Source organism: Phasianus colchicus, chromosome 23 (genome assembly GCF_987193195.1).
Source record: "Phasianus colchicus chromosome 23, bPhaCol1.hap1.1, whole genome shotgun sequence".
In the NCBI taxonomy this organism is placed as follows: Eukaryota; Metazoa; Chordata; class Aves; order Galliformes; family Phasianidae; genus Phasianus; species Phasianus colchicus.
Window position 1 is genome coordinate 1,807,911 of NC_143458.1, and position 12,345 is coordinate 1,820,255.

The window sequence follows — 12,345 nt, forward strand, 5'->3', positions numbered from 1 at the left end:
TAAGTAGCCCTGCTGTTTTAATGAGTGCTTCCTCTATGGGATTTGTCTGGGAGAGTGGCTGGGGGATGTGGGGTGAGAGGGCTGTGAGCTGGCTGTTTCCTCGAGAGAGGTCCTCAAATGTGGCTGTAGCTGCGAGGCTGATGCAAAGCTGCTTTCCCCAGTGCTCCTCTGTGTCTATATGCAGGCTGTGTGCTGGGGCAAAGCACCCAGTGGAGTAATAGGATGCATGAGCTCATGGGGTATCCAGGAGCTGAGTATAAATGAGCATTTGAGTATAAATGAGCATTTATACTCATCTCCTGGATACCCCGTGAGCTCATGCATCCCATTATTCCACTGGGTGCTTTGCCCAGAGCAAAAAAGTTGCAGGCAGGTAAGGCTGCTTTGGACAAAGCAGTTCCTTCACCAGGATACAAGTGTGCCATCCCTTCTGTGTATGTTCTGTGCTGCAGTGGAGAGGGGCTGCGTGAGGTGTGTGGTGCTTGCATTCTGTCAGTGTGGTGACTCTTAGTAGGGTAACAGCTTTCTGAGGGCTGAGTGCTGACGTGAAGGAGATACACAAATACTGCTGTGGGGGCTGTGGGAGGTCTCTTTCCCTGAGTGTGGGGGCAAAGCTCGGGGTGGGCTCTCAGCCAGTGCCCTGTGTTCCCTCCCTCACTGCAGGGGGCAGGAGCTGCACCTGGGACCATCAGTGTGGGAAGGTTCCCATCAGCAGACTCTGCTCAGCTGCTGGGGGAGGAAGGGGCAGATGCTCAGCATGTGGCTGGCACTCCCCAGGGCCTGGGACTTGCTTGTGGCCTTGGGTATGGGCCAGAATCCCAATTTCCCTGCTGGATGTCGGCAAACATCTGTACACCAGTGGAGCAGGGGGTGGAAATACACCTCCATCCCTAGGGGATGTGTGGGTGCAGGGTGGGTGTCAGCCAGCGCTTTGGGGTGCGGGGAGGGCTGCATGTGGGGAAACCCACAAGTGGTGACAGAGTGCTGTGTGTGTGGGGAGCGGGGTGATGGATCCTAGCAGCACTGGGGGTGATAAAGCATTGCCTAAGAGAGGAGGAGGAAAGGCTGTGGTGTCAGCACACTGCAGGGGGCACCTCGGGGGTAGAGGTGTGTGAGTCTCAAAGCCCTCCCACGAAGGAAGCGATTGCAATGAGCTGGAGCAGGTTGAAAATGGCCAAGGAGCTGCATTTCTAGTTGTTTTTACTGGGAGATGTGCTTTCTTCTAAATCTAAACAGTTGTTGTTTTTTTCTTTAAAGAAGACAGTGCATATTTTTATCTATTCATTGTTGCTTCAATCTTTATGTTTATTTCTCAACAAATTGGGGTTGAAAAGGTTGCTTTCGAAAGCAAAGAGAATCCTCTGTGATCACTCCAAGAAAAGACATCCTGAACTCCTCTAATGGTCCAGTCAAATTGGCTTTGGTGTCAGTCAGTCAATTAAGCCTTGGATTAAATACACCCCAAAATACAGCATGGCTTGGTACGTATGTGCTGGCTGGAGGGATGCTGGTGCAGTGAGGTCTACTAGGCCCTATCTTATGGGATCACCGAGTGCTGGTGCTGTTTGCCTTGTAAACCCGGTTCTGTCCTTGGGCTGCTCAGGGGTTTCCAGGAGGAGGAGCGCTGCCAGCTGCGAGTTTCAGGTGTGCACAGAGAGGAGCAGCTCTGCGGCCGGGACACGGCTCACCCCAGGGGAAACCCTTCTGCACAAAGGTGAAGTTGAGGTTTGCAGACGATGGAGCTGTGCTCAGCTTTACGGAGCGTGACGGGCACAGCCCGGCTGTCACTTAACCCGATCGCACGCACCTGGCGCTACGGGGCGGTTGCGCGCTTGCCCAGGTGTGAGCGCAGCGCCGGGCTCGGTGCGTGCCACCAGCCGGGGTGGGCAGAGGAAGGGTGCGCGTGAAAACACACACCCCCTGCTTGCATAAGGACTGGGTGTCACCAGCCGCCCTCCCAAAACGCGGCCCGGCCCGAGGAAGCGTGGCGAAGCCATGTGCTCCCACTCGGACGCGGGGGGGGAACCGGGACGTCGCAGAGCGCTCCGGGCGAGCGGCGGGGCTCAGCCCCGGGCCGTGTCCGCCCGCGGCCGCGGAGGGGCCCGGCGGGGAGCGGGGCGCGGGGGCGGGGAGTGCGCGGGAGCCCGGCCCACCCTCCCGACGCCACTCGCCGGGAGAGGGGAGGAGGAGCGGCTGCGAGCTCGGCTCTGGGCATCTCAACCTGGCTGGCAGCGCGGCGGCAGGGAGCGCGGCACGCCGGGGGCACCGCACCGTCCGCAATTGCGCCGCACCCCGGGGCCATAGGTGCTCTTTATGGCATGTGGCTGGTAACTTTTTTCCTGCTGTACTCTTTGCGGAAAGGTACGTCCGCACGGGGTGGCGGTGGGCTCCCTCGGGCCGCGTTCGAACCCCCTCCTCCTTTTCTGCCCCCTCCCACCCATCCCTCCTCGGCTGCGCGGCGCTCCGGGACTCTCGGGCTGGCCCGGAGGAGCGCACGGTGCGGGTCGGTGCCGCTCCTGGAGGCGCTGGGATCCGCGGACCGACGGGCGCAGCATCCCCGCTCCCAGCCCCGGACGGCGGCCCCGCAGCGCTACTTCGGGGAGCTCTGTGCCCGCTTTTCCGGGACTACTTAGAGCGATGTTCTAATCCCATCAGGCTGGGTAAATCCAGCGATGCTTTAAAAATCACATCCTTCCCTCTAGGAATGTTGCATTAAGTGTAACCCAGTGGTTTGATATGAATCAGATTGGGAAGGGGGGGCTAATGGGGAGGATCGTGGAAGAAGTATGTCAAGGAGAGATGCACACTTAAAGATTAGAGATTAATTTAAAGTTGGAGATTAAGTGAATGCTATCCAAATCTATGGAGGTAATACTCTAAACCAAGTCTGCTATAGATGCAATTAAAATAGAAAGCCAAGGAGCCGCATGGAGTGCGGGCAGTTAAATCGCAGGGCGTTTGTGACAACAATCAATCGATGTTACATAAAGGAATTGCCCATTTCCAGGTCCGTGGGAATTTTTAATTGTGCTTCTCTCATCCATTACCTCTCTGGACGTTCATTGCCACATCTGCAGATTGGGGGAAGTGCCCACCCTGTGGCAGGTGGGATGCTTAGGGATATGAAATGGCATTTGCCCTAATTATCTTTTTTTTGTTTTTTTCTTGACATTTGGGAGCAGAAGAGGGGGGGGAATTTAGGAAATGAAAAAGAAATAAGGGGAACAGAGCTGCCTCCTTCCATAAGACTTCTCCTGCTGTCTGTTAAATTGCACATCTATCTCAGTGCTAACCCAATGAAAAATATTTACCGAGGCTTAATAGGACGTCCTGTCCAGTTGCCCGGTGATCAATTATTCCATCAATTATTAATTATGAAATAGCTGCTTTATTAGAACCAAGCTGAAACTGCATTTGGGAGCTTTAACCAAAATTGCTTTTGTTTCGGATCTGCTGTGCTGAATGTGCCAGCGCCTGCTTTGCTTACATTTGCATTTCTTACCGTGCTACAAGGGGAAAAAAAACCAGAAACAAATAAGCATTGAGGACCCCACCATTCCCTGCCCCCAGCAGCCAAAATAACGAGCTGCAAAGCCAATAAACCCCGTGCCTGTTTGCAGCCCCAGCTTCTTGGAAGAAGGATCTCATCCCACAGAGCTATCTCTTCTGAGAAGTGCAAATTAAAAGCCTCCATTAGCACAACTCCTTGTGGCCTCATTTTCTCTTTATTTTTTTGGGGAGGGGAGGGGGAATGAAACATAGCTTCAGTGCTGAGCAGCCTTGGTGATGGAAAGTGTTAAAGTGAAACGGTTCCAAAGAGAGGACAGCGATACAATGGGAAGTTTCATTATAATAATGGGATAAAAAAAAAATGAATTGCTTAATGCACGATAAACCTTTCAGGCACTTAATATTTCTGGGCACCGGAGCACAACCTTTTAATACATTCCCACTGTAGAACAAGAGCTCAAGTAGGAGCGGAAAGCAAATGAATGTTTGATCCAAGGGGCTGCTGGAGTTGAGGGATTTCTCGGTGTCTCTGGCTTCTTTCTGCCCTGCTTGTAGAACAAACCGAGCTGGGGAGCCCCCAGGAAGGACAGAAGGAGCTCTGTGGTGCGAGCAGTGCTCTGAGGAGCAGAGGCTTTGAGCTGGGAGATCATCTCTTGCTGGGTCTGTCCTGGTTTATTTTGGCACTAGATTTGTGCTATGCTCCAGTGTTGGGTGCAGTGGACTATGCAGCCTGCATTTATTTTTATTTCTTTTTATATTTATTTTTATTTTCTCTTCCCCATCTTGCCCCCCCCCCTCTCCCCCCAGTGTGGCATGGCGCTCGTTTGTCTCTGAAATGAAACATGGAAGCCTCATTAAATGCACGGAGGAGAAGGCTGCGGCGCTGAGCCCTCGCCATGCCCAGCGTTTGTTAGTCTGCGGATAGCCAACATTTCCCTGCACTGGGAGCCACGGTGGCAACCTGCCCAGAGCCCTTACCTCCACCTGGCGTAGGGTTAGGGCTGCTCTTGCTTTTGGATGAGTAATTGATATGGGTAACCCTATATTTCTTGGTGTTTGTTCTCTGGAGGAGCGGAGGCTGCGGGTGCCAGGGCCGTGCTGCCCAGCAGTGCTGCGGGTGTAGGGTGCCTTTCTGCTGCAGCACTTCTGCCCATCTGGTCTGGAGTGGAGTGGTGAGGAGCACTGTCCTCGTTTGAAGCAGCTGACGGAGCAGGGATAAAACTGGAAGCGTCTCTTTGTGGCAGGAATCCTTCTGACATGGCAGCGTGTGAGTTCTGAGCTGTGCCTTGGATCGCATGAAGTCATCTCACACCCAGATAAGCAGGCTGCTAACGAGTGTGGCTTCCTAGGAGGGCATGAAGGAGGAAGGGGTTTGCTTGTCACAGTAGATACAAAGCGTGCTGTAATGAGAAGCTATGCAGTGGCTGCCTTGGGTCCAGAGCGTTTCTTGTCTTTGAAATCTCAGCTACAGCCAGCTATGTATTTGTATGTTATAATGTCATCAGTTTCTCTTTCCCTGCTTGTAGATGGTTAAGAAACAAACCCAACCGTGTACCATCTGCATCTTGCCATCATCACCTGCTAGCAGAGCTGTACCAAATATTTTGGAAATCCATTTCCTGACTCTGCTCGTAGCAGCTGCCTCTTGGAAGGGGCCGTTGGGTTTCATTTCCGTGGGAGGGAAGGGAGCAAGTGCAGCTTAAAGGGGAAGGGACAAAGTGAGCGAGCTGCCTTCCTCTGGCTTGCCTTATGGACGTGCTCCCTTATCTCACACCTGTCGGCTGTGGGGCAGAAATCTGTCTGTGTTTAAAGCAAATGTGCCAGCTGTGGTTTGGAAGTGATGGGCTGCTGGCTCTGCAGGAAGGTCAGCAGTAGGCATATGTGGCCTCAGTGCCTCTCTGTCCATTGGACCTGACCCACATGCCTGGGGGCACGTTGCTGCAGCCTGTCTTGGTCACGTCACTGATGTCCCCTTGGGTCTTGGGTGTTCTTGGAGAAGCAAGGGTGGGCTGTTGGAGGGCAGAGAGAGGTTCTGCCTGTGCTTCCTGAGCTTGTTCCCACCTCCTGGAGGAGGTTGGGAGGCTGTGGAGAGGTGATGCAGAGCTGGGGGATGCCCGTCCTCGTGCCAGCCCCCAGGGATGGAGCAGTGACAATGAGACTCTAGTGGGAAGAAGCAGGAGGTGACCATTTGTACGTTGCAGGGGCTGGGCAAATGAGTGGGAGTGCTGCTCCTTCCAGGCAAGGGTTACAGCCTGCGCCTGGGTGCTGCTGCAATAGCTGGAGGTGGTTCAGGCCTTAATTTCCATGCAGATGCATTAAGGAGCAGGCAGCCACACTCTGAGCAGGATGCACTCCCACAGGGGGTTGGAAGCTGGGTTCTACTCCAGTGTTCCCTCCTAAGGAAGGTGGCTGTGTGCTCCAGGACTGCTCTTGGGGCTGCGCTTGGTGTCTGGGGGCAGTGCTCTGTAGGGATGGCTGCTTGGCTGAGGTCATGGCTTTAACCTGGCCTGGGGAACTGCTGCTTTGGGGTGACCTCCCGCATGGGGAAGCTGTGCTCTGGGGGGCTGTGCGCCTCCTGTGCTCTGCTGCAGGTGCTGGGGTGCTCAGAGGAGCCCTGCTATGTGTGTTTGTCCCCATGTCTCATCATTCCTCTCCCTTCTGTGATGCTCAGAGATGTCAGTTCTTGCTCCAAGGACTCTCCCTTTGTTAGCAGAAAGATTGTTAGTGCTCTGATGGTGATGGAAGCTCCTTCCAGGCAGAGCCAAAGACTGCTCCATGGATGGGTAGCATGGGATGGGGCTGTCCCATCTCCTGATAGCAGGGAGGCAAGGTCAGGCCACACTACCTACCTCTACACCCACCCACTTCACTTTCTCCTTGAACAGGGCAGGTGTCAAACACCCTTAATGAGGATAATAAATGAGTGGCAAGGCGGTGATTAGCCTGCTGTTCCTGGCAGAGCCTGTCACAGCTGGTGGCTGGGCAGCCCCCATGGCTCATCCAGCTCGTCTGCTTGCCTGGTGGTGATCCTGGAAGGCACCTGGAGCACTGAGCCCGAGGGGAAGCCTTGGGAATATACTGCTGGTGGGGTACAGTGGGTTTGCAGTGCAGCAGCTGCCTGCTCCACGGTGCTGCAAACCCTTTGCATGGCAGCAACGTGCCTGGTTGTGGCAAATAGCCCTAAACCCACTTCATGTGACAGGAGCAGCTCTTCCCTGTGAGGTCTGGAGGCGAGGAAGCATTGCCTTGCTGGGCTGCCATTGGGGAGGTGATGGCATTTCTGCATGTTGCTTCCATGCAGGACTCACACCTACACCTCAGCTGCCTCCTCCCAGAGCACATGGCTGCTGACAGACCCTGGGGTCAATTTATGGCTGCTCTACCTCAGCCACTCGTTAGAGTAAATGAGTGCTTCTTGTGCAGCGTGTGGCTCTGCAATGCTGAGAGTGGCTGTGCTTCCAGAGGGAGTCGAGTTTGGAAAGTCCAGCCATGGAGGCTAGTAAATATTCCTATGGGATGATAGCAAAATGACTCTCTTCTCCCAGCTCAGTGAGAGATATTAATATTTCAATACCTCTAGGTTGTAATTTACTACAATTTAAGAAGATTGCACCTTGATGACTTCAAATACGTGCCTCTCAGAGTGAGCCAGGCTGTGTCCGGCTGCGTGCAGGGCTTTGTGCAGCTCTGGAACCAGCAGTCTGGTGCTGTGCCTGCTTCACTGCACTTCCCCTGGCGAAACATTTCCATTTGGGCTCCTCTGTAGCTGCCTCTTCTCCAGCTCGCGTGAATTAATGCCCTCGATATTTAGGTTAGGGTCAGCACATCTGACCAGATGTGAGCAGTGATTTCTGGTTTAAAAATATTGTGGCGCTATTTCTAAATTTTTAATCTCCCTCAGTGATTTGGAGACAGTTTTATGAAACATGGAATTAGAATGGTGCTCAATGCTAAATGGTAAAGGAGATTATCTGGATTTAACTCTATGCGTCTGTCACATAACTATTGCCAATCCCATAACTTCCATTTTCTATTAAAAATCCGTTTCCCCCTTTGACCTGAAAAAGCTTCATGGGTAATCTGAATTTCTGTTTACGAGGTATTTTTCCACTCTTTGCTCCCACCCTTCGCCCTTCCAGCTCTAACCCTCACCAGGCAGGATGCTTCCCCATAGGGTTGCGGCTGCACTCCCATTGCTGCTGGGCAGGGTGCAGGTTGGGTTTGGACTCGATGATCTCTGGAGGTCCCTTCCAACCCCTACAATTCTGTGATTCTGTGATCGTGCCCTGGTGCATGTCACTGGTTGGGGTGCAGTGACAGTGCTGGATCTTGCTGGCTGCCAATCCCTTTGGTTGCTCTGTGGTGCAGCTCTATAGGTGCAGACTTGGGGTCAGGTTGATGATTGGAGGGTCTTTTCCAACCTTCATGATTCTACAGCTGCAGTTGGCCTTGGTGAGACTGTGGGGCTCTGAGTAGGAAAAGGGGGAAACTTGGTCATTTTGTATGTTTTAGATGATGGTTCAGTGCAGAGCAAGACATGGGTGCTCTCACTGGGAGCACAGGAACCTGGACAGGGCTCTGTGCAGGAAGGGTTTGGGCTTTCCCTTGTTGATCTGGCTGAGAATGAGTGGAGCAAGATGTGGGCACAGATGTGGATCTTGGTGTATGTTCTCCCCCCTGTTCCTGTTCTCTCCTCCCCAGGTGAAGGAATTGGGGTCAGGGAGGTCCCCAGCGGCTCTCTGGAGCCAGCAGCATGGCATGCTCTGTGCTGGCTCTGCAGCACCACGAGTGGTGCTCCCAGGCAGAGCTATTAATACACCGCCAAGGGCTGCTTGCTATATCTGTGTCCTTCTGCCCACGCAGAAAAGTGTGGCTAAAAAAAGAAAAACGGAACCGAGTGACTGGGGGCTGCCTCGTCCTTATTTGTAGGCAGCTTTGCTCGCTGTGGTGGTAAAGGGGAGCTCGTGGTCCTGGAGTGGCAAGGGGGATGCCGGGTGGAGAGGTTGTCTTTGCTTTTCTGCAGTGATCACGGTGTCCTGGGCAGCTCTGGGCAGTGTGAGCTGTGCTTTGGTGCAAGCTCAGGGCCACCAGTGCACGCACAGCCCCCATCACCAGGTAATGGTGTATCTGTGCAGAGCCCACACTGCACATCTGAGGCTGCACATCTGGCTGAGGAGCACCCATGCGTAGGGGATCTGGTTGTGGTGAGATGCTCGTAGTTCCTGAACTGTGCTTCCAGCCCCTGCCCTGATGTTCTCTCTCTGCTCCGCGGCTGGGTTCAGGGTGGTCACACTGCTGGGCAGCATTGCCATCCACAGTGACCCTCAGACTCTGCTTTCTCTGCAGCTCACACTGAAGATGTTGGAACCAGTCTCTACTTTGTGAACGACTCCATCCAGCAGGTCACCTTCTCCAGCACAGTGGGGGTGGTGATCCCCTGCCCGGCCGCGGGGTCACCCAGCGCCGTCCTTCGGTGGTATTTGGCCACAGGTGACGACATCTACGATGTGCCCCACATCCGGCATGTCCATGCCAATGGGACTTTGCAGCTCTACCCCTTCTCGCCATCAGCCTTCAATAGCTTTATCCACGACAACGACTACTTCTGCACGGCGGAGAACTCGGCTGGCAAAATCAGGAGCCCGAATATCCGTGTTAAAGCAGGTAGGATCTCTCTGGGGTTTGGGGCTTGGATGCAATGATGGCTTTTCTCAGATCTCCTGGCCTGCCCACCTGGTGTGGGATGGTGACAGCACGCTGCTGTGCTCGGAGGAATGCTGAGCATGGGCTGTGCTGCCCTGCTGTGAGGGCGCTGATCGATGCTGCACAGCCGGAGAGCAGGGGTTGGATGAACGGGAGGCAGCTGCCAATATGTCTGTGAGCTGTGTCCTGCCTGAGCTCAGAGCAAGCTGTGCGATGCAAGTCTGCTGCTGGCACGGGGAGGGCTGTGCAGGGGCATGGCGTGTGGTTTGGGTGCAGCAATGGTGTGGCTGCATCCTTGCACTTCCCTTAAGCAGTGTAAACCATCGCATACAGGAGGACCTGGGACACATCCATCTGCAGCTCAGAGCCCCACCGTGTCCCACAGCCCCCCTCAGACTGCTCTGTTCCCACTGGAGCATCCAGCCTAAGCACGCCAAGGCTTATTAAGCAAAGAAAAAAGGAGGAATATGGCAAAGAGCTGCTTCCAAAAGCCGTTATGGTAAATTATTGACCAGGCTGAGGAAGGCTAATAGCCCAGGAATGGCTTCATTATGTAACCTATTAAAAGTGGGGCTAGCAGAGGGAACATGACAGAAGTGACTACAGGGTTTTTTTATTTTAATACCTTGTACTGCAGAGTAAATGGGTATTAACCCCCCTCCTGGAGTGAATTATTTACCAACATTAGCAGGTTACCTATAAACTACAGCTTAGTGGAGGAGGGACAGCAGCAGGTAGGGGTGCAGTAAACGTGGCTGTGCTGCATGGAGCTGACCCCTCCTTGTGCCAGGGCTCTGTGAGCTCCCTTGCTGCCCTGGGCCCACATCTGTCCTATTAGCAGGTGCAATCAGTGGGCAGCGTGCAGCGGGGCGATGAGCAGGGCCACCAGGATGGCCTCAGCAGTGGTAGCTCCAAGCACTTTAACTCTGGAACACTTGAAATTGGTTGAAACCTTTGTGTCCACTTGGCTATCTTGTGTTCTCTGCTTTGTGATGGCCATGCAGCATGAAAAGCCAATGACAGCTGTATAAAGAAAGCAAGTAAGACCCAATTAAAAATATGAGGAATTGGGAAAACTCTCAAAAGATTTAGCAAACCTAGTAGTGAGCACAGGGGGTAAATCTCTCTGGCCAATGGAAAACTCTAAACATGCTGGTCTTGATTTTAAACTGTGGGAACAAGCAGCTTGGCAGCAGCAGGGGCTGTGGGGCTGGGGTTGGGGTGCGGGGAGCAGAGCCCAGCTGGGTGCCCCCATGCTCTCTGCTGGCCTTCAAAGCCTGTGAATAAGCCCCGCTCCATGTGATTAAGGAGGCTTTGGGTGACTAAGCTGCTGCAGTGCTGGTGTCCCTTTCTGTGCAGGTTGCTTCCCTTCACCCCATCAATAGCAGGGAGTTGTGGGGGCAGTGGTGCAGGTGGGGCCTGTCCTTCAGCTGGCTGCTTACCTGTGGCTGCTACCTCCTGTGCTACTGACTGTGTGAGGTGTCACCCAGCAGCACCCAGCAATGTACCCATTCTGCTCCTGATCTCTAGCAGCAGTGCAAGGTGCCCTGACAGCCAGCGAGGTGGGGGGTTGGGTTTTTTTTTTGGGGGGGGGAGATGGAGGATTAAAGCAAAACCAAGTGGGTTTCCACCCAGTGCTGTCATGCCACCAACCATCTGCTCCCCTCTGCAGTTTTCAGGGAGCCGTACACCGTCCGGGTGGAGGACCAAAGGTCGATGCGTGGAAACGTGGCTGTCTTCAAGTGCCTCATCCCCTCCTCAGTGCAGGAATATGTTAGTGTTGTGTCCTGGGAGAAAGACACCGTTTCTATCATCCCAGGTAAGAGAGACAGCTGCTGGGGAAGCGCCGTGTTCCTTGGAGTACCTGACCTGCTTGGTCGTGTTGGGCTGGCTCTTGTGGAGGTTGGCTTTTGGTGCTGCCAAAGCCAAGGCTTTTATCGGGGACCATCCTGTGGCTTCACGCCGGAGAGGCCTGGTGGTGTGAGCAGATGTGCTGTGTTGTTGTCTCTGGTGCTGTGGATGGTGATGCTCTGCGCATTGCTGAGCTCGTGGCTCCTGTCCCGGTGCCTGCTGCCTGCCTGAGCCATCTCACCCCCATGGCTGCGTGGCAGCTCGCACTGGGTCAGCATCAGGTGTCCCATGCTGTCTCCATCCTGACCTGCAGCTGGTTGGTTTCCCTGGTTTTTGAATGGCACAGAGTCAGTTTTCCAGCTTCTTGATTTGAAAATGGCATTGTGCATCTCTTTCCTCTTCTGGCACCTGGCAGCCACGTGGCCACCCTGGCAGGATGTGTCCCCACCAGTGTGACACAGGGCGACAGCAGCACCCAACCTTTTGCATGGACCCTTGGGCAGTTCCCCATGGCTTTTGATATCCTATGAGAGCGTGGAGGCTCTGAAAGCAGGGTCCTGCCCAGCAGGTTACCTGGGAGGGATACAACCTCCCAGGCTTGGTGTGGTAAGCAGGGGATGCTGCTGGATATGTTGTGCTGGGTTCTGCCAGGCTGTCACAGGCTCAGGAGCAGCACAGGACTGTGGCAGGTGCTGTGTGGGGCCACCAGTGTCCCTGTGTGCCAGGGTGACCTCCTGGCTCCCTTCCTGGCTGTATTGATGGCTGTGCTGGCTGCCCAGCACAGCGTGGGTGAGCTGGTAGTAAAGTAATCGATGCTTCTTTCCCCGGGGGATCCAGAAAGAATTAAAGGATTTTGCCCAAAGTGAGCACTCGGTGCTTGATATTTGCTCACAGGTCACTAAGTCCCGCTGCTCCCCCAAGGCCACATAGGCTATGCTGTGCCCAGGGGCTGCCACCAGCAGGGGACAGCTGAGGGGACATCCCAGTGCCAGCTGCTGATCGTGCATGGGAGGGGATTTGCTCTAATCCGCCTTGCGGGGCTGTTTCCTAAGGAGCTTAAGGAGCAGAGTGCTTCACCTGGAGGGGGATGAGCAGCCTTCCGGAGGGCTGTGGTGGCATCTCGAGGTGCAGCCCAGCTGCTGGCTCAGTGCTCCCCTATGGCTGGAATAGGGATGGACATTGGGAGGCAGCACTCCTTCCACTGCTGGGGCTTTGTAGGGTCTGTGAGGCGACACCTGGGAGCTGTGCTGGAGCATCAAGGGCACGCGTCTCCACCGACCC

At 54.4% G+C, this 12,345-nt stretch overlaps 1 protein-coding gene across 2 annotated transcripts in view; it reads left to right on the top strand.

Annotated features, from left to right (window-relative positions):
• Positions 1 to 2,162: 2,162 nt before the first annotated feature.
• Positions 2,163 to 12,345, top strand: part of DSCAML1 (DS cell adhesion molecule like 1) — a 79,273-nt gene continuing 69,090 nt past the window's right edge. Inside the window, exons 1-3 of one of the 2 annotated variants that reach the window (XM_090123707.1) lie at positions 2,163 to 2,361; positions 8,857 to 9,174; positions 10,886 to 11,032. In XM_090123707.1, coding sequence (XP_089979833.1) covers positions 2,319 to 2,361; positions 8,857 to 9,174; positions 10,886 to 11,032 — 508 coding nt within the window. In that variant the 5' untranslated portion in view covers positions 2,163 to 2,318. The remainder of the gene's footprint in view (positions 2,362 to 8,856; positions 9,175 to 10,885; positions 11,033 to 12,345) is intronic. The other variant, XM_090123706.1, reaches the window with a different exon arrangement.